The following is a 26,951-nucleotide window of genomic DNA, read 5'->3' as shown; positions in this document are numbered from 1 at the left end:
ACAATTGTTAGGAAAAAGGATTTTGGAAGAAGGCAAAATTCAGGAATGCAAAGCAAAAGAAACACAAAGATAATTGGAGCTTATAACAACAGGATAGCTGTTTTTGGGAAGTATATGCATCTGCTACCATGTAATCTCTACAGCCACCTACCTTGAAAATGTTGCTCTCCAATACTAATGAATACTACAACACTATCCCATTGATTACTGTACACAAAATAACCCTTATCCCCGAGTGGCTTCTGGGCCTTGATAAGTGGTGACCTTCATGTAAAAAAAAAAAATAAAAATAAATAAATAAATAAATAAAAAAAAAATAAGTCAGAAAGAGTGCCAACCTTGGTTGAAGTGAGTGTCCCTAATGATGGAGTTCTGGACAGAGCTGAAAGGGAGAAACTGACCAAATATAAAGGTCTCATGTATGATATGAAAAGAATCTTAGGGAGATATCAATCATACCAGGTGCAACAGGGCTTCTGAAGAGGAACCTGAAGTCCTACCTAACTGGTGAACCAAGTGCAAAAGAGATCCAGACAATTGCACTTAAGAGAACAACGAGGATACTAAAAAGAGCTCTTGGTTGGTTTCAATAAAAAACGGGGCAATGTTGGCAGCTGGTTTGGCTGCCCCATACCCAGCATTACAATCTTCAAAGAAAGAAAATGAAAAAAAAAACAAAAAAAAAACAGGTAACATAAACCCTTGAAAAGATTACTAATTGATGTACACTGAATATTTATACACATGACATGAAAACATACCTGACTTTATTTATGTAGAAATAAGAAAACAGAACTGTAAATTTTATCTGTAACACTTTTACATAACAAGGACTAATGTTTGAATAGAAAAAGTTTGAGTGACATCTTAAAGGTCAGAGGTGATCCCAGAATCAAAATTGATGGAACCACGTAACTTCCAGACAGAGTTTCTGTCTTTTGTCTAGTGAAACATCAAGCAAAGAAGATGTGGCTAGGGTGCCGTACCCAACTGTGTGTGGGAAGGGCGGGTGGGCGGGGGGTGCAAAATGTAACTAATTATAATAAGACAAGTTATCCCCAAGCGTAACATATTGCTGTGATTTTTTTTTCTGTGACTGTTATTTTCTTTGTAATACACTTTTATTAAAAACCTATCAGCGTTTGAGTAATTATACTCACAGATAAGCAAGAAACTAGGTTCACGATGACTGCACGGATGTATGCACATACTAGTAAGTGAACATATAATACTAATGGGATGGATGTCTTTTGTTTAGGGATATTAGTTTCCCCACATGTCCTTTTTAATAAATTAACATTGATATCTGAGTGGTTTTATATTGAGAGACAAACAAAAACTCGTGTTCACAACGACGTTGATGTTGACACAGGTGTATAATGGTTTATATAAGCATTGGTAAACAAAAACATAATAGCAAAGAGAATAGATTGAAAAGTTGAATACTATGCTACTAACTTATAAAGTATGAATATACACGTGCGTATATACAAAATGGAACTGAATACAAAAAATGGGTGATAAGCGTAAGCGATTAGAAAATAACATTACGAGGACAAGAGAAGTCTGGAGATTAAATCAAGAATGAAAAGATAATTGAAATCATCCGAAAACTTGTGCCGACACCCAGTGACTGGTATTTGTTTATGAAAGTATATTTTTATTTTTTGTTGTTTTTTTTTTTTTGTTACATTTGCATTTTGCACTTTTAAGGGGTTACTACTGTGAACCTTATCTAAAGGGGTCACTATAAAGTAAGTCAAGAAGCAAAATGTTTGTTCACACTATATTTAAATTTCAAAATGTTAGTACAGTCAGGGAAGCAGGAAGAATTACAAAGTCTAGCAGTTTGAGGGAAGACAGCTTCCTGATATATAGGGAACTCTGCATTCCCATATGGTGGTGTAGAATAGGCTCCCCAAAATGCAAGGACCCCCCCCCCCCTACACAGACCACCTGATTCTACATTGTCCAGTCAACTGACTGGAAGGAGGCTATGTAACAGCCCATCTATCTGAAGACAATTTCTCAGACTGCCTAAAAAATAGCGGTATAGAGGCGTAACCCATACAATACTACTGCTACTAGGGAACTCTGCAATAAAGGAGTAGGATTTACTGTTTGTCGGATTAGTTGGGAGTATTCATGTCAAGAGGGTACAAATGTTATGAGTTCATTAGAGCACAGGAAGATTTCCAATCTGTAGTGGAATGGGGTCAAAAGTGGATGGTAACGTTCAATGCTTCCAAGACTAAGCTTGTTTCCTTCAATAATTACAAGAAACCTTCTCAACCACAAATAACATTAGCTAAAGATACATTACCTTAAAGTACTTTGTTCAAACTCCTTGGCTTAATGTTCACAGGGAACATGAGTTGGAACAAATACATCAAGAGTGTTGCCAAGGCTGCTGCAAAGAAGGTGGGATCTCTCTACCATGCTAGAAAGTTGCTTATGCCTGAAAGTATCCCGTACCTCTGCAAGGCCACCATTCGCCCATGTATGGAGTATTGTCGTCACATTTGGGCTAGTGCATCTGCTACTAGTCTCTCACTCCTGGAAAGAGAGTCGCCAACCTGATAGGTTCTGAATTCATCTAGGCTTCAACCTCTGTCCCAGTGAAGAAATGTTGCATCCCTCTGCCTGTTTTACAAGTATTTTAATGGTGGATGCTCCGACAAACTACAAGCCCTTGTCCCTCCTCAACGTAAATACCCCAAACAAACTCAACAAGCAGCTAAATCCCACCCCTTCGCAATAGAGATCCCTAGATGTAAAAAAAGCCTTCTACTCCAATAGTTTCTTCCCCAGAACTGCTAAACTTTGGAACTCCCTTCCGGGTTCCTGCTTCCCCAACTGTACTGACATGCAGAAGTTCAAGTGTAATATGAACAGAAATCTTGCTGCTCAACCCCCTACATAGTATCCCTGCAACTTATGTTCCTGATAGTAGCCCCCTACTTCAAAGTGGCACTATGCCTTGTTTGGGCTGAAAATTAAAAAAAAAAATACTTCTAAAATAGGCACAGGGATACAACATTGCGCTGAAAAAATCTTTAAAAGAAAAAAAAGGTAAAAAGATGCATTTATAGGAGGGGGGGGACTCTTGCGCAGGTCCGCCCTAAATAAATATTGTTTGAATATATCTTTTTAACAACAATCAATGAAAACAAAAAAAAACAACAACAAAATGTATTAAAAATGTTTTTAATAGCTTTGTACAATAATTAAAAAAAAAAATTTCTAATCTGGACCATTATCATGTGGACGTGGGTAGATTCTTATTATCTTCATGTTGGATAATGTCTGGCAGAGTTTCTGGTGTCTTCAGTTTGAATACAACGGGGATCTCTTGGAGTTTTGGATTGGTTCTTTGTAAAGCTCGGATCCACATCACAAGAGAATCTTTGGAAGATGTTCCTGTGATACACATGGCCAGCACTGTACCATCGGATTGTTCGTGAATACTAGGAGGCAAGTAAAGACCCTTTGGTTTCTCCTCCTCAGTAAATACGTTCCATGTGAAAAGGTCTGAAGATTAAAAAAAAAAAAAAAATTAAATTATATATATATACTAGCCATTCGGCATTGCCCGGTCATAAAATATGCTTAAATATATTTTAATTCCTACAGATTTTGTACTTATTATTATAGAGCCAAATCTCTATTGATTATTATAGTATACCCAATATACTGTAGTGATTTCAAAAGTTAAAAAAAAAAAAAAATGATTTGGGTGCCATCAGCTAGAATTGAAACCAAAACATTAAGCACTAAAGTGTTAATTGTTACCATCTGAGCTAATGAGAGATGGATATCAAAACTTTGATAAATTAACCGACTTTAATGTATAAATTTATATTTGCACAAGTGTAGAGGAGTACTTTAAGTAGACTTATGCATGCCAAGTTCCAATTTTTCAAGACTGACCTCCTTAACAGTTATTATTATTGGCTAAAAATGGAATAAAATTTGTTCCACTAGTTTGAATTCCCTATATATCAAGTTCCAAGTCTGTAGAGTAAAAATTGAGAAAGTAGTTTGGTAGAAAATGTTCTGCATACAAACACATAGACAAGGTAAAATATATATATATATATATATATATATATAAATATATATATATATATATATATATATATATATATATATATATATATATATATATGTGTGTGTGTGTTAAGATTTTGTTCCTTAGAAGCGCTGGTAAAATTTGAATAAAATAAAATACGTATTATATACGTTTGAAGCCAAAACAACGCATTGTTACAAAATAAATATCTGTTTATTTTGTAACAATGCGTTGTTTTAGCTTCAAACATATATAATACGTATCTTATTTAATTCAAATTCAACCAGCGCTTTTAAGGAACAAAATCTTAATGTTAATCCTGCGTGACCAAATGCATTGTTCCGAGACTTAAAAAAACTACCGTAGAAACAACAAACGGCTAATTCTCTGCTCCAACAACAACATGGACATGGCAAATAAAAAAAGACATACTGAAGACGAAGGTTTCCTTTGAAATATATATATATATATTAAAAAATTTTTTTTTTTATTACATTTTCACCCCAAACAAGGCACATTGCCACTTTGGTGTAGAGGGCTACTGTCAGGGGCAACAGCTACTGGGGTACTATGTAGGGAGTTGGGCAGCAAGATGTCGGTTCACACTACACTTGAACTTCTGCATGTCAGTACAGTCGGGGAAGCAGAAACCTGGAATGGAATTCCAGAGTTTAGCGGTTCTGGGGAAAAAACTACTGGAGTAGAAAGATCTTTTACATCTAGGGATCTCTACTATGTGGGGGTGGGATTTAGCTACCTGTTGGGTTTGTTGAGGGTGTTTATGTCGTGGGGGCACAAGTGCTTGCAGTTCGTCAGAGCATTCACCATTAAAATGCTTGTAAAACAGGCAGAGGGATGCAACATTTCGTCGATGGGATAGGGGCTGAAATATGACAGTTCAGGACCTATCAGATTGGCGACTCTCTTTTGAACCTTGTCCAGAAGCGAGAGACTAGTAGCGGATGCACCAACCCAAATATGACAACAATACTCCATACATGGGCGAATGGTGGCCTTATAGAGGTACAGAATACTTTCGGGTGTCAGTAGTTTTCTAGCACGGTAGAGAGAGCCTACCATCTTCGCAGCGGTCCTGGCAATGCTTTCAATGTAATTGTTCCAACTCATGTTACCTGTGAATATTAGGCCAAGGAGTTTGAAAGATGTATTTTCAGATAAAGGATAAAGAGTCATTGGCCATTGCTATTGATGGTAGAGAAGGTTTCTTGTAATTATTGAAGAAAACAAGTTTAGTCTTGGCAGCATTGAATGTGACCATCCATTTTTGTCCCCATTCCACTACAGATTGGAGGTCATCCTCTAGTGTTTCTGCCATTTCTTTAGATATGTGTTCATTTGTTTTCCTGTCATGCCTGTTATAGAGTGTGGTGTCATCAGCATATATACCCATCTCAGAGGCAATTTTGTCGGGGAGATCATTTATGAATATTAGGAATAATAGAGGTCCGAGGATAGACCCTTGAGGCACTCCTGCATTTATATCATATTGTCTAGATGTACGACCGTCGAGGATAACCTGGATTTTTGTCATGAACTTTAACATAAATTTCAAACAAAATAAACAAATATTTATTTTGTAACAATGCGTTGTTTTCGCTTCAAACGTATATAATACGTATCTTATTTAATTCAAATTCAACCAGCGCTTCTAAGGAACAAAATCTTAACGTGAATCTTGTTCCGAGACTTAAAAAACTATCGTAGAAACAACAAACGGCTAATTCTCTGCTCCAACAACAACATGGCAAAGAAAAAGAAAAAGAAAAAGAAAGAAAGAAAGACATACTGAAGATGAAGGTTTCCTTCGAAATATATTTTATGAACTTTAACATAAATTTCAAACAAAATAAATATCTGTTTATTTTGTAACAATGCATTGTTTTGGCTTCAAACATATACAATATGTATCTTATTTAATATATATATATATATATATATATATATATATATACATCAATACCTCCATTAAGTCTTGAACGATAAAGGATACCCCCTCAAGGGGCAACTATCCATGTAATTGTGTGGCAAGGGTTGTGCAAATCCCCAATCACACCTCTCCTGAATCGGCACTGCTTGAGTCCAGTGGAAAGGAGAAGTCCAGGATGACTGGAAACAATGCTGAGATAAGCGGAGAGCACATACAGCACCTGGAAATTTCAAATGATCACCCATCTGGTACTGGCCAGGTCCATCGTTGCTTAACTTTGGTGATCTGACAGGAACCGGTGTGTCAAACGTGATTATGCCGTACATATATATATATTTATATATGCCTAAACAAAAGAATCAGGCCAGAATATTTTCCAGAGAAAACCCAAACACAAATCAACACAAAGAAATATTATGTAGGTATGACCTACATAGATTTTACAAGCTGATATTACGATCACAAAAGTACATAAAAAAAATAAACAAAGAAAAGGCTGAATAAAAGCACCACTAGCAAACCATTACTTGGAACTCAAAGAAAATGGACACTTGCCAATAGTTAAGTGGAAAATAGGAAGAATAGCCATCTCATGTAGGAACTTAGAAAACAAATGTAGACTATGTCTCAATGATAAATTAGCTATCTTAAATTTTAAACAAACCCAAAATTTATTAAGTTGTAGAAGTGAAATAGCAAATGCATGCATACACAAAATAAATTTTGCATTAGGATAAAAAAATAAAAAATAATAACAATACTACTAGTAATAATAATAATTAATAAATAAACTAATATAAACAAAAATATAAGCAAACATATCTGAACATATCCAGATTGAAACTAGGTCACATTCTAACAAAAAAGAAAAGATGGCTCTATTTTCACCAAAAATAAACAAAAAAGAGGTGAATTAGAGATCAAGTGAAGCTCTGTCTGATAAACGTGTGTTCATTCACTGTGATAAATAGGTGTATGAATAACAAAGAATCAGAAAGGCTTTCTGCACAAAAATATATTCTAAAAATCATGTAAATTGATCAGGTAGTTTTATTTTTATAAAGAAAATCATTTTTAAATGATTAATGGGAATTTGTAGGCATTACAACAGAAATCTAGTAGAAATTATTACGTTTACTCCTTGTCTTTTTTAAGATTAAAAAAAATGGTAGGAGACAGTCACCCCTTGGATGCTCATAAAATTTGATTTTCTTATAGAAAGGGGACCTGTATGTGTATTTGTATGTTTGCTAAAAACCTTTGTTATTCACATCCGCCTGGATCAAAATTGATACCATCTGGATCCATAATATGTGAAAATTAGAAAATAAAGATTAATTCTTTTGGAAGGAGGGCCTGTTTTTCACGCAAGTCACACACGCATATTAAACTAAAACTATGTTTAAAAAGCTTATTTTGCAACGTCATGATAGTGTGTACGCAAAATAGTTTGTCTGTAAATCTTTGCCTTCTTCCCCTCTTTCATATTTCACGTTTAAGCCTGGACACCATAGCTCATTTTTTTGTGATGCAAAGAAAAGTTGTTTTGATTCATTTATTTATTTTTAAGTTGGGGGGGGGGGGGGAGATTTTTTCCAATGCACGGGCAATGCCAGGCACCCACCAGCTGGTATATAGTAATCAAAAGGTGCTCAACATCCAGAGAATAGCTTCTTCTCTTCATATCCCTTTGTGAAATACTTCTTTTTTGGGCGATTACAATGTTTTTATCCATTTTTAAGTAGGATCATTTTTATTCTTTTGTGGTCGCACGGGCACTCCCTGCCATTTTGATTAAAAGATAAGTTGTTTTGATTCATTTATTTTTTATTTTTTTGGGAGGGGGTGTCCAGTGCATGGGCAACAAAATGTGCTCAATATTCGAAGATAGGTTCTTGTGGGGAGGTTGTCACATAGTTCTTTTTTTTGGGTGATTACATTTTCGCGTTTGTATATGTTCTTTTATTTTTTAAATTGTTGTGGGGGAGAGAGATAACGATTGAGTTGACATATAATAATAACTGCTCAATATCCTTAGTATAACCAACGGAATTTCATGTCGACCCAGGCAATGCCAGGTATCCATGCTAGTATAAGAATTAAACTAATTGATCAATTTACATTTTTGGAATATGATATTTTTATTTTGTTGCCAGTATATATACATCATGCAGATTTTTTTTATTTTCGTTTTTGATATCGAAGAACTATTTTTTTTTTAAGTTTTAATTTTTTATGGAAAGGAAGGAAGTTATGAACTAGCACCTTTGATTTTAGCAATGTTATTAATTAAAAATTTTTTTTTTAAAAGGTGGATATTTTTAATTGTGTGAAAGTTAATTACCTTCATCTTCAACTGATTCCTCGGTTTTTGGATATTTTATTGCATCTGGTTCTGCAAAAAGGACAAAATAGGTCTGCGAGACTTGTCTTGTCCATACAGTGAAGCCTCCTTCGACAGTCAAAGGTGAAGTCGTTGGGTGTAATGCCAGCAATTCACGTTGAGACGGGCTCTGTGCACTTGCAATAAATGTCTGTTCGGTTGGATTCTCTTCAGTGTCTTCCGGCTGTCAAAATATTTACAAAGTCATTTTTTTTCTGGAAAAATTAATACATTTAAGTAATTTTACTTGACAAGTACAAAACTTACCTATGTGTTTAGATGTTGAATAATTTTTTGAAAAAAAGTCAATTTATAATAAAACTATATGCATCGGTGAATCATAGTGTCATAACCATTACCACTAATTATTCCACATTGATCTGATTTGAAAATTCATAAACTGAGATATATTTGTTACTAGTAGGGCTATCTGACATTGGCTGGATCAAAAATCTAACATAACTTCTATACTTCTTTCTTCCACCCTCCCTCCTTTACCACTTTCTTCTTCATTCAGCCCATTCCTTTCTCTGAACACACACACACACAACTCAAGTCGTCTTAACTCTATGAAAAAAAATTTAAGCGTTACTTCCCTTTAGTTAGTGGCTGGCAAACCGACATGATAACATTAAAAATATGTGTATCTCTTGATGAAAATAAATGGCCATTTGACCGTAATGAATGTTTTTATTTTTTTAATTTTTAAAACAAACAAAAAAAACAATTTTACAGGTGTTTGTTGTGTATTTTTCAAGTTTTAGCTGGACATATAAATGGACATTTTACCCTTTATACAATAGAAGCCATTTTTCTTGAATAACTAAAAATAATGTCTCTTTACTTTCTTCTTCTTATTATTACATGTTAAGGTAGCTATGTCGGTGACAATTAAGTTTTTTTTTTTTTAACATAGGCATCACCACTTATCAAGGCCCAGAGATCACTCGAGGATAAGGGTTAAGAGTGTACAGTAGTCAATTAAACAATATAGTAATTGTTAGTAATAGAAATTAGGTAAATTTGGTAACTAAGTGGAACAGCTCATCAAGAACTTGTTTATGTTGGACTTGAAGACAACCAGATTGTAGTCAGCTGGAAAGCAGGAGAACGGAAGACAGTTCTACAGGCGTGCAGTTCTAAGAAAGAACTTTTTTCATGGAATCTACGTTTAGGTTTAGACACAGATAAAGTGTGGGGGGAATTATTGATAGTGTTTTCAGTTAGACGAGTGTTTCTTGTGAAAGTTTAGAAAGGGGGGGACCATAGATTGAAGTTCAGTTGAGCACTTGCCAAAAATAATGATAAAGCAGAAACAAACTCGCAACATCTCTTCTGTGAGATAGAAGTTGCAGGGAAGAGAAAAGGACATCTCTTACGAGGCGACGATATCTATTTTGAACTCTATCAAGGCAGGACAAGTCCTTTCTAGCAGCTCCTGCCCAAATGTGGCAACAGTACTCCATCCTTGGACGTACCTGGCTCTTATATAGATAGAGAATTGTGTCAGTAGTAAGATATCTACTGGATCGATAGAAGGATCCTACCATTTTTCCAGCGGCCTTGGCAACGGATTTAATGTATGTGTTCCATTTAAGATCAGGAGTAAAGGTCAAGCCTAGAAGCTTGTCAAAACATGAGGCCTCCCCAAGACGAGAGTCATTCATTTCAATTGATGCCAGATGGGGATCAGAGCGTTGATGATGTAAAGATAGAAGTTTGGTTTTTAGATGCATTAAAAGTAACCAGCCACTCCTTTCCCCATTGTACCATGTGCTCAACTTCAGAGGAGAGAGAATCAGAGAGAACTTGGTCGTTTACGATCTTAGATGTGCTACCATATATAGTAGTGTCATCAACATAAATGTCTACAAATGATGTAAGGATGTGATTTGGAAGATCATTAATTTAGATCAGGAAGAGAGTTGGGCCCAGGATGGAACCCTGAGGGACTCCAGCATTAATACTGTGAGCTTCTGATTTCTGCCCATCGACTATTACTCTTATGAACCTATCAGAGGGAAATGATTTAATGATTGAGAAGACATTTCCAGCTATACCATAGCTGGAGATCTTGTGAAGTAAACCTTTATGCCATACTTTATCAAAGGCCTTTCATATGTCAAGAGCAATTGCCCTAGAAAGGTTGCCTCTGTCGAGAGATTCGCTGATCCTATGAGATATAACTGTAAGCACATCTGCTGTAGATCTAGCAGAACGGAAACCATATTGTGTATCACTAAGAAGGTTATTTTTGCTGGTATGGTTGATTACTTCTCTATTTAACACAGATTCCAGCAACTTTACTCATGACGCACAGGAGACTTATTGGCCTGTACTGAGAGGGAGATGAGCGATCACCTGAATTCTTAAATACAAGGCATACTGATGAGATTTTCCAGGGTGATGGGAAGCAATTCTCCTTAAGACAACATTTAAACAGTTTTGCAAGTATTGGCACTAGTTCAGGTTGAAGTTTTTTGAACACTATAATTGGAATACCGTCAAGGCCGGTTGCTTTACTGGAATCAAGGTTTTTGATTAGCTTGGCAACATCACAAACAGATATTTGTATATCATATAGCGTGTTTTCTGATACAGGAGGAAATATTGGGGGTTGGTGGCCTTTGTCGCAAAGGGTAGAATTAGCTGCAAAATTCTTGGCAAAGAGTTTGGCTTTGATGCTGACTGATGCTCAGGTCCATTTATGATAGTTGGGATAGAGCACACACTTCTGTTCAGGATACTGTTAGCTAGCATGGAATTTGACAAGGATCACACTGCCTACATAATAACCCAAATCTGTAAAACAGAATCATTCCAAGGGTTGAATGAAAGATGGGTGACATAAAATTGAGGCATGAGACAACAGATCAAATAGTAGACAAAACAAAGTTAAATTATGTCACGTTTTTTGAGTTGAGAGAAAAAAGTTTTTATATCAGTCTCTCAGTGGAAGCCGTGTGAATGAGACATCGGCAATAATGTAGGAAACTTGAATCTAAGGTGAATGTTACTTTGATGCCTGTCCGTCTGCATCATTCATTTCAGTTAAATTGGGAAGTTAAGCTTAAGAAATAAATAATCAAAGATTAGCACTGAATGTTTCTTTGTGTCTTTTGTCATCAAAAGAATTTTATTCATTTTAGTTAAACAGACAAGATGATCGACAGCCATTCATGTAATGTAGCGAAGAGAAATGGTGATGAAGAGAATAAAAAGACACACTATAAAAACATGCGCATGTATGCATAAAGACATTCATTTGTTTTTATTGACTCGCCTCTCCACGAGGGCAGAGTTTGATACAAAGGTCGGTTTTTAATGTGGGGAAAGGAACAAAAATAAAAATTGTTTCAATTGTGAAGAATTTCTCCTCCACTAACCGAAAACAAAAAATTGAAGCGTAGCATCAGAACAGATACTACACTTTGATCTTGGCCTGAAGGCTAAGATGTTTTTGTTATTGAAAATATTGTATTATTATACTGATTTATGGTTATTTATTATTATTCTTAATTAGAAGTAAAAGAAACTTATCAATTTATCATCGTACCAAGTAATTTGATTGGTCCACAGTTGACCACTTCCCAAAGGGAGTGGAACCTTGAAGTTGGTTGGGAAGCTTGCATGGCTTAATGACCCCAAGAGCTAAGCCAGCGGGAGATTCATCTCCTGGCAGGACCACCCATGCTGGACAGGTCGACAGGTAGAGGCCAGACTAAGAGCACTCCACCTACCTTCTGGGGAAGGTTGGGCGTGAGGCCAGCACCCTCACCCCAGAAAAAAGAACTTGCTACAAAATCATCCACAACAAAAACCCAAGAAACTTTGGTTCTGGGAGAGGAAGATTCTGCACCTGCAGAAAGAATGATGTGCTGTGGTCAAAGCCAAAAGGACGCTTCAGTGCCGAAAACCCTCTTATTGATCAGGACAACCACCACCATTGCTACATGGAACGTCAAAACCATGTATGAAGCAGGGAAGGCAGCACAAGTGTCAGCAGAGATGCCCCGATACAACATTACCCTGCTAGGATTGAGTGAGATGAGGTGGCTGAAAGCTGGACAAACGAGGCTGGCTACCGGTGAACTCTTGCTGTACTGAGGACATGAAGAAGAAAATGTAGTACACTCGGAAGGCGTAGCAATCATGCTTTCAAAAACAGCACAAAAACTTTGACAAAGTGGGAAGCACACGGATTAAGGATAATAACAGCATCCTTCATGACCGTGAAGAAGGACATCAAGATGAATGTGATCCGATGCTACGCACCCACCAATGATCATGCCGACGAAGACAAAGACTATTTCTACAACAGACTACAGACAGTCTTAGACAAGTTTAAGACAAAGATGTCAACATTCTGATGGGGGATTTCAATGCAAAGGTGGGATCAGACAATCGAGGCTACGAGGAAGTGATGAGACAACATGCTCTCAGAGAAATAAACGAAAATGGAGAGAAATTTGCTGACCTATGTGGACTAAATGACCTTGTCATCGGAGGCAGCATCTTTGCCCACAAAGAGGATACAAAAGGCCACCTGGGTATCGCCTGACCATGTAACAGAGAACCAGATAGACCACTTCTGTATCAGCAAGAAGTTTAGGTGGTCTTTTCAAGATGTATGAGTGAGGAGAGGAGCAGATGCGGCATCAGACCACCATCTTCTGAATGCGAGACTCAAACTGAGACTTAGGAGAACGGCAGGCAGAAGGTAGGACGAGGTACAACATCAACCTACTGAAAGACCAGATGACTCAGGAAGCCTTCACTGTGAGCCTGAGTAACAGATTCCAAGTACGGCAGAAGCTTACCACCAAAGACACCAATGCTCACGATCTTTGGAAGGGAATAAAAGACATCCTTAGGGAAACATGCCAGGAATTGCTTGGGCCAAAGAAGAAGCAACACAAAGACTGGATCTCTATGGACACCTTACAGAAGGTTCAAGCCAGAAGACTCAAGAAAAAGGCAGTCAATGAGAACCGTACAAGGGGCAGCAAGATGACAGCCCAAGCAGAATATACAAGAGCCCACAAGGAAATAAGGGAAAGCGTGAAGAAAGACAAGAGAAACTATATAGACAGCCTGGCAGGAGAAGTGGAAGAAGCAGTCTACCACTGCAATATGAAAGACCTGTACATGATAACTAAAAAGCAGATAAGTATAACAGACCAGAGCGACTGGTTAAAGACAAGCAAAGACAAACCATCACAAACTCTGAAAGACAATTTGAGAGGTGGGCGGAACATTTTGAGGAACTTCTCAACAGACCAGCTCGCGAGAACCCTCCAGACATTACTGAAGCAGACGCTGATATTGATATAGACTGTGATCCACCAACAAAAGAAGAGATCACCCGTGCCATCAAGAAGATGAAAAATGGCAAGGCAGCCGGCCCAGATGGAATTCCAGCAGAAGCCCTCAAGGCAGATGTAGAAACAACAGCTGGCATACTACTGCCGCTTTTTGAGAAGATCTGGGAACAGGAAGAGGTACCGACAGATTGGAAAGACGGACACATAATAAAGCTGCCCAAGAAGGGAGATCTTAGGAATTGTGAGAACTATAGAGGCATCACTCTTTTGTCAGTACCAGAGAAGGTGTTCAACTGGATTCTGTTGGAGAGGATGAGAGATGAAGTGGATGTTAGACTCAGGAATCACCAGGCGGGCTTCAAGCGGGACAGATCATGTACAGACCAGATCGCCATGCTGTGCATTATAGTTGAACGAATTCCTCGTTGTGCATCAACTTCGTGGACTTCCTCAAGGCTTTCGACAGCATACACCGCAACACCTTGTGGCAACTCCTCCGACACTATGGGATCCCAGGAAAGCTGACAAGAATTATCAGGGAGTCATACGAGGGAATGGCTTGTCAGGTTGTACACAGGGGACAGTTGACACAAGTTTCAACATAAAGACTGGTGTACAACAGGGATACCTTCTATCTCCATTCTTGTTTCTCCTAGCTATTGACTGGGTGATGAGGTGGACAGCAGATGGATGGAGGGATGGCATTCAGTGGACCCTCTGGACTCAGCTGGATGACCTTGACTTTGCTGATGATCTCGCTCTGCTCTCCCACAAGCAACAACAAATGCAGAGCAAGGCCTCTAGACTGGCCATCCACGCTTCTCAAGTTGGCTTCCACATACACCCTAACAAGACCAAGATCCTGAAAATCAACACATTCAGCAAAGAGGCAGTGGAGTTGGGCAACAAAATCTTGGAAAAGGTTGAGACCTTCACATACCTTGGGAGTGTGATAAACCAGCAGGGAGGAACAGATACAGATGTTTAGACCCGTATCGGAAAAGCAAGAGCATCTTTCATAGCCCTCAAGAACATCTGGCAATCCAACCTTATCACTTCTTGCACAAAAATCTGACTGTTCAATTCCAACATCAAATCAGTACTACTGTATGGAGCAGAAACGTGAAGAACAACAAAGATCATCATCAGAAGAGTGCAGGCTTTCATAAACTCATGCCTTCGAAGAATGCTAAGGATCCACTGGCCAACTACCATCAGTAATGCAGATCTCTGGGAGAGAACTAACCAAGTACCAGCAGAAGAAGAGATCAGAAGAAGGAGATGGCGATGGATTGGACACACCATGAGGAAACAACAAATGAATATCACACGCCAGGCCCTGACCTGGAATCCTCAGGGAAAGAGGAAAAGAGGCCGACCAAAAAACACCTGGAGAAGAAACCTGGAGGCAGATGCTAAGCTGACTGGCTACTCCTGGAGGGAGTTGGAGCAAATCGCCCAGGACCGTGGACGTTGGCATGCAGTTGTGGATGGCCTATGCCCCATCAGAGGCTCAAGACTTAAGTAAGTAAGTATAGTTGACCAATTTAATCTACGCATCGAATTCTCCATACACACAAAAAAATAGTCTGTTATTGCTACAAACATTCTAAATGTTACTGTATTTGCTGATTAAAAAGTCGAGTATATTTTCATTTATTTTAAAACTAAGTAAATTTTTTATTTTTAGATCTCCCAGAGAAAATATGTTACTCAATCATCATGAAAATCAAAAGAAATCCAGTTTCGTTCGGGTGTAATAAATTGAAAAAAGAAAAACTAATTAATAAATAAAGGGAGATAACTAAGCAAAACACAAAAAAAAAAAAAATGGCTCCTGACCCAATAGACTGTGACTTCGTTCTTTAAGTCCACACACATCCTCTTGAGTGCCAACACAGCTAAATAGGTTGGATCATCTGGAAGATGTTGGGGAATCGGATAAGGATTCAAATGTCTCATCTTTGGCATCCAGTACATCATTCGCTGATACTTGCGAAACACATGCGTCTTTAAACCAAAAACTTCGGCTAGCATTATTCCAAAGTTGTTGTCTGGAATCACAGCTGTAATAAACGAATCAATTCAGTTATTAAAAGACGGCAGAATATACAAAATCGGGTTGATTTGAATGTTGTAATCGCATCTTTACAGAGGCAAGTGACTTCCTGTTTTAAAAGTTGTCCACACCAAACGGTGTAGCCTAATCTGAATACACAAGTGAAAATGTTGGTCAACGCATAAGAGTATCTGAAAACTGATTATTTTCATTGAAATATATTTATTTACAGCAACTTTATTTTTTGTTATACGTTTAATATTTTTAAAATAAATTAAATATGTTTATTTAGAGAAATAATTAATACTGAAAGTAAAAATTAAATAATTTTTTTAACATAAATTATAATAAATTAAATAAATAGAAAAGAAAATGAAAGTTTACTTAACATTGTTAAAAAAAATTAATTTTTCACATGTAATAAATTAAATAAAATAAACATAATGAAAAGAAAATGTGTATTTCTCCAAAAATAAACAAACTTCATAATAAACATGGATACAGTAGATAATATTGCTGAAAAAAAATTATTTTTTTGTTGGTGCCAATTTTTTTTTCTACACATATAAATAAAATAAATGTAATAGAAATGAAAATATGCAATAATACACTGGGGTCTTCAAATTAGGCATTACTATTAAACATAAATTAAAATAAATATTTACACCATTAAACAAATTAAAACAAATATTTACACCATTAAACATAAATTAAAATGAATATTTACACCATTAAATATAAATTAAAATGAATATTTCCACCATTAAACATAAATAAAAATGAATATTTACACCATTAAATATAAATTAAAATGAATGGAAAAGAAAATCAATAAATGTTTACTTACCATTGTTCAAAACTTAAATTTTTCATGTATAAATTAAATAAAATAATTATAATGAAAAAGAAAATGTGCAGTTGTCCGAAAATAATACATTAAACTCCATAATAAACACGGATCCAGTAAATGATATTGCAAAAAAAAAAAAAAAAAAATGATTTACACTGCTTAGTGCAGATGATTTTCAAAATAGGAAGTTTCTTGTTGGTATTTATTTGCTCCCCCACCGAGCAAATTAGGCACAAGGCCGATTTTTTAGCCAATTTTTAGGAAGTTTCTTGTTTTGGTAAATATGCAATTACACCATTTGAATTAAAAAAATATTTTGACAATGAATAGGCAAGCATGAATATTATTGTAATGCCAGAAACAAGGAATATTGATTCTACATACATATCTGCACCTCCACACCCATCAAACCTCAACTCACATGATTGTAACTTCATGGAGAGGGACGTAGATGCCAACCATACTGCTAGCAACTCCCACAATAAGTTAATTGTCAGGATCAAACTAGTGTTCTCGTGTCATTATGAACGCCACATACTGCAGGTGACGATTCCACCTGGCGTCCATAATGAATGCTCAGGGCAGCGTTTCTAGGCGTGCTGTCTTCAGCAAAAGATCCTCTTAGAGATGCACTTTAAATTTTGAGAACGCATACGACTAAAGACGAAAAAATATGAGAAATCAGTTTGATTTGAATAATGTAATTGCATATTTACAAAGAAAAGCAACTTCCAGCTTGAAAGTCGTTCACATTAAATAGTACCATAGTACTTTAATCGGAAAATGCTGATGAAAATATAGGTCAACACATCAATAATTAAGATATGACGTGTTTTCTTTCTTTTGCAAAAATATGTCAAATTTGTCCTGAACATCCTGTGTGTGTGTGTGTGTGTGTGTGTGTGAGTGAGAGAGAGAGTAAATAGACACACGTGTATGGCTGGACTAACCAATATAGAGACATATTGAATATATTGAAAACTGTTGCATTCGTTATTATCTAAAGGGAGACAACTGAAGGCATTTAAAAATTTCTTACCTCCCTTTACAACATTTTGTCATCAAGATACCCAGGATTAATTTGACCCAACCGTTGATATGCAATTCACTTTAGAGTTTTTGTTATAGGGTAAACTGATATACTTATTTCAGAAATTAGGCAGATAATAAATACAGTTACATCTAAAACATTGTGGCAGCGATTAGTGGTAGTTATGGCTCCAGAATCATGACATGTACTTCTGTTATATTCTGTTTCTAATATACATTTTGTTAACTATACTGCTGTGTTTGTTTTGATTATCACCGGCCACAACAAAACTCATATCTTTTGAAGTAGAGTAAATATGGTATAATTATTGCTGGAAGCATGAACGAGATATGTAATTGATTAGTTGTTATTTTTTTATGCCAATGAATGTGCCTAGTAAAGATTAACATAGTGAAACATCTGTTAAGGTATAAAATCGACTTCACAATCTAGTGGGGGAATTATTTTCTTATCTACTCTACAGTCTCTTTCTCACAATAGTGACATTGCTAATCTTTTTCTATTCTATTGTTATTTCTATCAAAGGTGCTAGACTAAGCTCCGATGCATGTTTTCTCTTTTATAAAACATTCAAAGAACTCTTTTTTATTACAACTGCAAATAATTTTTCTTTTTAACTTTGTATCCACAAACAATTAAGAACCTTGGTCCACAACACGATGTAAATGTGATAGTTCACAACACCATGTATATAATGGTTTACACACACACCTTTGGAAACCTAAACTACAGTATTTCTACAAAATAGTACTGGACTGTGGGGGGGGGGGCATTTGATTTTCAAGTTCTGCAAGGTCGTAATTTCACTACGATAGGGGTAAAATATGAATCGATCTTTCCATTTTTCCAGCTAAAGCATTATAGAGCAACTACATAACTGATATAATTACACGTATGCAATTAATTGAACATAAGTTGCTGGGTTCATATCTTTATTAACAATATTAATGCACAAATGCCGTATATTTGCAACAAATCGAATATGGTATAGCTGATCCTATAGTCTGCGATGAATTTGTTAGATAAACTCTGATTTGGATAATTTGGACTACAATTTTCATCTTATTTTCATGTTTCAATCAATGTAACCTGTGACCTTCTTCAGGTGTGGTATTTTGAACTTGGAAATCTGTCGAATTCGAGAATCTGCACAGAATTCTGAATGGAATCCTTTATTTAAGCCATAGGTCCTATGGCCCATAGGAGTAGCATGGTCTTGGTTCATCAGCCATGGTCGGATAGAAGTCTTAAGTTACACTCAAGGTGACAGTAGTCAGAATAATCCAAACATGAATTATCAATATTTTTATAAAAAAAAAAAAAAAATCAAAAACCTAAGACTTTGGAGTGATTTTCTTCAACTCCTCACATTAAACGGTCTGAGTCAACACTCTTTGCACCATTCAAAGTCATTTTCTTTTTAAACCGCATCTAAATGATGTAAGATAAACTAAACTGAAGCAACTAATTTAGTAGAAGGAAAAACTGAAGAAAAACCTGCAACCAGATCGGTTGTTTCTCTACATGCAAAGAACTCACCGTTTTTTTCCATCTCCTCCATGATATCGATGGCGCATTGTTGTTGTTTCGGATAATGCATCATTTCCGCCTGCCAAGTGCTCTTTGGAATCATCTTGTATTTCGGAAAAACTTCCATTATTTTCTTGTAGGAAGACAAGTCCTTCGCCGAGCCGAAATCCTTCATTCTTTTCAGCGCGGCATACACAAATTCGACATGGCCACGACGGTAGACATTTTCTTTCATAAGATAACAATCGACGGCAGCTTTGAATAAAGCCTGGTTCTTTTTTTGGTCAGAATACTGTTGGAAATAATCGTCCGAATGAAGAATTAGTTTTTTCTCTTTTGCTTCTTGTTTAGCTTTTTCGAGTTTACCCATCCAGATTGCCGTCGTTGAGATTTTACGGGTTTGATCAGGAGGGTAAGTTCCCTCTATCACAGTTGTCCATTGTTTTGACACACCGGCAAAGTTTCTTATTAAGTGACGAAGCAGCATCGTTGCGACATTCACATTCAACAAGGAAATGACAAGCACTAAAAATGGGAAAGAAAAAAAAATTTTAATTACTTTTATTAAAAGTTAATAAATATGCAAATGCAGAAATTTAATTTTTTTTTTATACAATCAGTAAATAAAAAATTAAAATTCCATTAATTTATTTCAAATCTAATTTTCTTAATCTTTTATCATAACATATCTATATCATATTCACCTAAGTTTGTCTGTCTGTCCATTCTACCTTTTCTCCAAAACTACTGGGCCGGTCTGGCTGAAATTTTGTATAGAACTTTATTATGATAATGTGCAGCGAACTAAGTATTATATTATCTGTCTGATGCACAGTTAGGGATTAGTCACCACAATACCACATTTATATACTCCCACTTCCCCACCCCATAGAACATTCGTAGCAGACACTCATCTAACTACAAAAACTACAAACAATTTCCTTTATTATCTATGCCTAAAACTAAACATAAATTCCATGATCCAAGTTTCTTTCTTAGAACTGCTCTTCTGTGGAACATAATACCGTGTGACTGCTTCCCAGCTGACTATAACATGTCCATTTTCAAATCTAATGTAAACAAGTTCCTGTTGCACTTTCTTCTTAAATAAACAAAAACTACCCAAGTTCCACCGTTACTGAAAATTACGGTATTGCCTCATCAGCCACCTGACACTCATTAACCCTTATTCTTGAATGGACCCTCTCACCCTAGTAAAAAAAAAAAAAAAATCGTCTGTCGCCGAGCGAACGTCCATTGAGCAAAGAGTTACTCCCCTTCAAACCCTATTTTTCTCCAGATGGAATCTGTTCAGTTCTTTGTTATTTTAGCAAAATTTGACAACCGAAAAAAAACATTCTTAATAAACAATGATAAGTACTTATTCTTTTTATCAATTTCAACAATTAGCAATGTTGTCTACCTAATTGTAATGTCACAATTAGTTAAATATTACTGCATTATTACATAAAACATGCACTTTGTACAAATAGATGATTGTGTGATATCCACCATTACTGTAACAAGACAGACAGAGTTACTTCCCTTGACTTGATGCTATTAATGTATATATACACTTGAAATTTTTTTCAAAAACTATTTTCATTAATATTTTTCTATCTCATCATTTTTCGTAATTTTTGGATATTTTCATTGCTGTGACATAACAATTCAGTAGATACCATTTGTTTCACTTGAAATTCAATATTCCAATTTTCGAATTTTGATCAAAGTGTAGTATCTGTTCTTCAGATGCTGCGCTTCTATTTCTTGTTCTCTTTCGGTGGAGGAGAAATCCTTCACGACTGAGACAATTTTTATTTTTGTACCTTTTCTCCACGTTAAAAAACGACCCTGGTGTCTAACTCTGTCTCGTGGGGAGGCATAGTAAATAGGTACAATAACAAAGAAGAACCGTCTGTTCCATCTACCAGTAACCTATTGTAAATGCCTAACAAACCTTTATTAGAGCACAACTGTGACACAGTGTTGATGACAGAGCATGTTGGTCTGATGCTGTCGCATGGTCTTGTTTCTTAGAAACATGGTGAGAAATGATCCAACGGATGTTATCTGTGGCCATGGTCATCTATGTCCATCTACGTAAGACCATAAACATGAGACATCCACATTTAGATAAGCAAGTATGAAATTAGAATCATTGCATAAATAATGATTGGACAGTCATCTTGAATCAACGCATGCAGGGATCTTCTCCATGGTTGTGAGGCGTGGCCTAGGAAAGTGGCGTATTTGCAAAAACTGGAAGTCATCGACAACAACTGTCTTTGCAGCATTCTGCGCTGCCGCTGTGGAGATAGTGTTTCGATTTTTAGTCTTTGATGAAGACTAAACCTACGCCCCCTACTGTTCGACTTTGGACATGCAGCTCATCAACCTGAGGGAGAGCTCATTCACAAAACCCTCTCTCCCGTCTAACTGCCTAGCTGGCACACCTAGGCAACAACACTTAAGGACAACCTGGCAATACTATCCGGCCTACAAATAGTTGGTCTCTGGCATTGGAATCAGGAGTGGTTAGTCGTTTGCTGTGATCTGGCCCAAAATGCAGTTTGTGCTCAGGAGGAAGCTGACTCAATCTGACCAGGATGAAAGCCGCTAAAAATACAAATAGTAAGTAATGTAGGGTCTTGCAACAAAATCTCATCAAAGGGACAACACCATTTTTTTATGGCTAACGGATTTACTGAGGTTATATTTCCTTGGACAGGATCTCACATGTTAATTAGCCAATATTAAAAGACTCCACTCCTCACAAGATTGCTTGTGGAGAGAGTGGAGAAAAAAAAAAATCAATACAGTCTAAAATTATACAACTGCCTCAAACCCTCACTGCTTGATAAAGGGCTGACAGTTATCTCTTCAACTCTTGTGATGACATCATTCATAAGATCTTGATACTCCCCAATTCTATCTGTTATTTGGATTATTTGAACTACTCATCTTGATTGTTCTTTTCACAACATTTTGGTCGATGTAACCTCCGACCTTCTTCAGGTCTACTTTGTCGAACTTGGGAATCTTTCTGCCAAACTCAGGAATCTACATGGAATTCTGAACCGAACTCTTTATTAAATCCACGGGAGTTCAATCCTCATTGCAGGCGACACTGAAAATACAATTGCAAATTACTTTGGATTTCTACCCCGTCATGGATGACGGAATGAGAGAATGCTACCCAATGGATCAAATAAAGAATTCCGTTCAAAATTCTGTGCAGATTCTCAAGTTCTATGAGATACACTTGAAGAAGGCTGGAGGTTACATCAACCAAAATGTCATGATAATAATACTCAAGATGAGAACAGTAGTCCAAATAATCCAGATTATCAATCCTCATCTCAAAAATTCAGAAACATAACATCAAATTCCTCCCTCTTTAATTATATAATGCAATGCCAATTGAAAAAAAAAGTTTACTTTTAGTAATTGTCTGTCAGTTTATTATTTCTGTAATATTTCCGATTTTCATAAAATTTTGTAGGATGTAGTATGACTCATAATGATGTTCTAAGACTATGAATAAAGAAAATTGGGAGATGATGGTGGCTAAGTGGTTAATGATATGGACTGACAGTCTAGGTGTGCAAAGTTTGAATCCAGGTTGTTCCAAAGAAGCACTTTTACTTAGGATGTTGGCAACCTTCACATGGTCCCTCCTGCCTTTCTTGAAAGAATTTATAACAATAAATGTATCAGGGAAACCAATGCCAACAAGAGAACCATGTCAAATGAATACATGAGCTATCAAGTGAGAGAGAAAGATGAAAACTTTGACTGCCACATTGCCACAGAAATACGACTAGCAGATACTGCCGACGGAGTGAATATACTGTGGGACTTGAAAAACACCTTAGCAATGCTACATTTTCTGATGACCAAAGAAGGGAAAGAAGCAGATTGATTGTCCTGTTGAAATCTTGAAATTCAGAAAAGTAAAACATAAATTAGAATGAGATCACACAACAGCCAATCAGTGTCCAAAGTGTGTTAATTTCAACCGACTCTTGAAGGAGTACTCCATGTTGTTTAGACACCAGTCCAAGGGTGTTGATGGTGGCTAAGTGGTTAAAGGCATAAACTTGGTACACTCTGTGTACCAAGTTCGAATACTGTTCATGCCACAGAAACACTTTCACTTATGGATGTTCGCAACCTTCATATCATCCCTTCTATAAGTACCCGATATGTTTCCAGAAAAAATTCCAACTAGAAAAATATCAGGGAAACCAATGTCAACAATAAAATCTTCGGATTCATATGAAATGAATGAATACAGAAAATTGATTGATTACTTGATAAAACTACTTTCTGACCTAAAAAATAGGTTTGTATCAGTCATGGATACATCCTTCACACTCAGTCCGACAATGGCTGAGGTAAGGTTCTGTTCAGTCCTAGGAAGTTCACCTGCCCAGGCTTTACCTTCTCTTCAAGAAATAGGTTAGTTAATTGCTAATCACCTGTGAATTTTTGCCAATATATAAAATTCCCTGGACTTTTTGAAGGGCAGGAGAAAGCTTAGTTGTTACATAGAACGGACGGTTATATGCAAATACTGAGCCGTGAACAAAATGACATTATAGTAAGGAAAAAGAAGACTATAAAAAGGAGAGAGTACTTTGAGAAGATGATCACATTAGAGACATGGATGATGTTCGAGAGCACTTCCAGAAAACGATCATGCGAGAGACGTCACATGTGGCAGAAGAATGAGGAAATAAATGACTTTGTACAAAAAAAAAAAAAAAAGCGAGTTGAAGTTCTTTTCTATTCTTTGCCTACTTTGCGACTGAAGTTACAACGTGTTGGGTAAAGTTAGACAGTTTGTCGCTCAGCAAGCTAAAATACTCATAAATATCTAAAATTTTCTTTTATTAGTTTTTGTTTAAAGTCCACCCAAAGATAAAATTACTGGCTATTTACATGAAACAGGTGACACCCCCAACCCACCCAAGGAAAACTCTGGTTTCCTTCCTCAGAAGATTGAAAATTGACTCCCTCCTCCGCTATCTCCCACCTTTGACCAAAATTGCATTTTCTCAAATATCTAACAGTATTCTTATTCGTTTTTTTTGTTCCCCTCCACATCGAACCAAATTTGTGATTAATGATTGTTTATATAATTTAAGTGTGGGTGATCACAGGATTTATCCTGAGCCCAACTCTCTTCCTATATAATATTCTGCTTGTTCTTTCTTTAGTTAGTCCATACATTACACTTTGAAAAAGGACAAATACAATTTTTAAAGGCCAAACTGCTTAAAAAAAAAGAGGCCAAGTTTGCAAAATTTGGCTTTAAAAAGGTCAATCTCATTACTCTAGAGAAAAATATGAGAGTAACTTCCCTTTGGTCTAGTCTCTGTTTAGAATACAATTATAATAATCGGTCAGTTCTATATTTAAAATACAATAGACACTATTTATATAGAAATGTTGGTAAATTTTTACGACGTGCCTCAGCGTATTATAAACACCCCAACTTCGGCTTTCGGAGGAACCTCCCCTCCAACCTCGAAAGCCGTTCTCATTGCTGATGCAGTTCTCTATCAAGGATGGAGTACTGTTGCCACATCTGGGCAGGAGCTGCTAAAAACACTCTATCCTGCCTTGACAGAGTACAAAATAGGCTTCATGGCTTAATGGGGGATGCCCTTTTCTCTTCCCTGCAACCTCTCTCCCACAGGAGAGACGTTGCGAGCCTTTATTTTATCGTTACTTCCATGGCAAGTGATCGTCTGAGCTCCAATCTCTACTTCCCCCTTGCCGATCTTTCACGAAAAACAACCGTCTAGCTGAAACCACTGTCAAAAATTTTCCCTGCTCTTTATCTGTGCCAAAACCAAAACGTAGATTCTGACTACAACCTGGATGTCTTCAAGTCCAACATAAACAAATTCCTGATGAACCGCCCCCTTAAGTAAGACACTTTATCAAATCTCGAACACTAAAGTACTGTATATGCGATAACCCTTATCCCCGAGTGGCTTCCGGGCCTTGATAAAAAAAAACAAAAACAAAACATGGATAGGTTGAGGGGTATTTATTATGAAAGCCGTTGGGAGTGTTTATACTACGCTGGGGCAGGTCATAAAAAAAATACTGAAATGTTAATAAACTCGTATTTGCTATGTGTTATTAGTTTTTCTGTCCAAAAATCTAATCTTTTGCGCTAGCCAGTAAAAAATAGCAGCTTTATCATAACATATTTGTTGATTCAAGCTTTGTCTCATTCCATGGGTTCTGCTAGTAATTTAATAACGATTATCTAAATCGTATTCCAATATATCTTCTTCACAGATAACGCCTATGGCAGCACCTTGAAGAGCACTAGTGATAAAGATTTTGATGATTCTTTCTCTTTGAATATTGAACACGCGATGCAATGTCGGTAGGGGCGCCTCAAGCAATTACCAATAAACTAACACCCCGGTCAGTGTGCACCAGAGGATCATCTAAAGACTTAAAATAGGGGTATTCGGCCTGTTTTAAACGATTATCACATTTAAAATTGTCGCCGACAAGTAGTCTTACGATATTAAGACCTTGATTATGTAATGTATTCCCTATTGTTTTCACTGGTCGCCATGTTTGTTTTATGCCACCAGTGAAAACAAGAGCGAATACGTGGGATAATAATGGTCAATATCATGTCAGCGACAATTTTAAATGTGATATTCGTTGAAAACAGAGCAGAATACCCTCTAAAAATCAACTTTAAAAAAATAATCCTTTAGTTGGTACTCTAGCGCATATTGATCCTAACTTAACCCCTTCTCAAAGAGAAGACAAAGCCTGGGCGGGTGAATCTCCTAGAACTGCACAAAACCAATATTACGCCGTAATTAATAGGGAAAAGTTGTTGCAAGAATGGCATAGATTCTGTCGATGTCTGGTGCCGAGTGGGGGAAAAATAGACAATTTCATTCGAAGTCAATGTCAGATGTTCCGTTAAATTAAAACCAGCTATTTTCTTTCTTACACCTTTTAAGTTTTATGAATTTAACTAACTTTTTAGATACGCGCGATAACAAGATATTAAATGATACGATGTGTAATATCATTTATACATAAAATCGTGAACATTAAAGTTTGTTTTGAAGTCGAAAAATGCCCTTGGATTAATATCATCGATGTTTTTAAAAATCTTTTTTTATTACTCAGCAATTTAGAGTAAAGAGTTGGACTTTGAACAGAAAAAGTAGGCAATGAAAAGTTTTAACTCACCGTAAATATAAATTATTTTCGTGATCCAATTAAATTACTAAGTAAAATCATATTTTTTGTTAAGGTAAGACCTTAATGAAAGCACATGTAAATAACGATATCATTACGCTGAAGAGTAAATAAAGTGACAGAGTTATTTCCCTTAGATTTATAAAACGTCTTTATTCTTAGAAACTTTTGAAAACATCTTTAATTATGTTTTTTTTTTTTATTTTATTTTATTTTTATTAATGATTAATGTTTGAGAGGATGATTGATAATTTGTATTAATTATATTATTCAGACCAATCTTTTCATCTTGAATGCTATTTTCACATCGGTTCAAGCGATGTAAGCTTCAATCTTCTTCAAGTGCATCTTGTCAAATAGGGACCTGTGGCGCAATGGATAAAGTGCTAAGTTGATAATCAGTTCTAAGTGACAGTCTTTTGGTAGTTGAAAGTTCAAGCCTCGGTACAGTAATATATATATATATATATATATATA

The 26,951-nt window shown here is 36.3% G+C and overlaps 1 protein-coding gene across 1 annotated transcript; it reads right to left on the bottom strand.

Moving 5' to 3' along the window:
* Positions 1–3,191: 3,191 nt before the first annotated feature.
* Positions 3,192–26,593, bottom strand: LOC145286163 (evolutionarily conserved signaling intermediate in Toll pathway, mitochondrial-like). The gene is made up of 5 exons (XM_080134941.1): positions 26,466–26,593; positions 19,227–19,742; positions 15,570–15,793; positions 8,365–8,587; positions 3,192–3,531 (listed from the first exon to the last, which is right to left on the bottom strand). Exons 2-5 carry the CDS (start codon positions 19,702–19,704, stop codon positions 3,260–3,262), a joined length of 1,197 nt encoding a protein of 398 aa, XP_079991067.1. The 5' UTR covers positions 19,705–19,742; positions 26,466–26,593; the 3' UTR covers positions 3,192–3,259.
* Positions 26,594–26,951: the final 358 nt, after the last annotated feature.

This window comes from Euprymna scolopes, chromosome 10 (genome assembly GCF_053919585.1).
Source record: "Euprymna scolopes isolate OS-2025 chromosome 10, ASM5391958v1, whole genome shotgun sequence".
NCBI classification, from domain to species: Eukaryota; Metazoa; Mollusca; class Cephalopoda; order Sepiida; family Sepiolidae; genus Euprymna; species Euprymna scolopes.
This window is presented reverse-complemented; position numbering and strand designations above follow the sequence as displayed.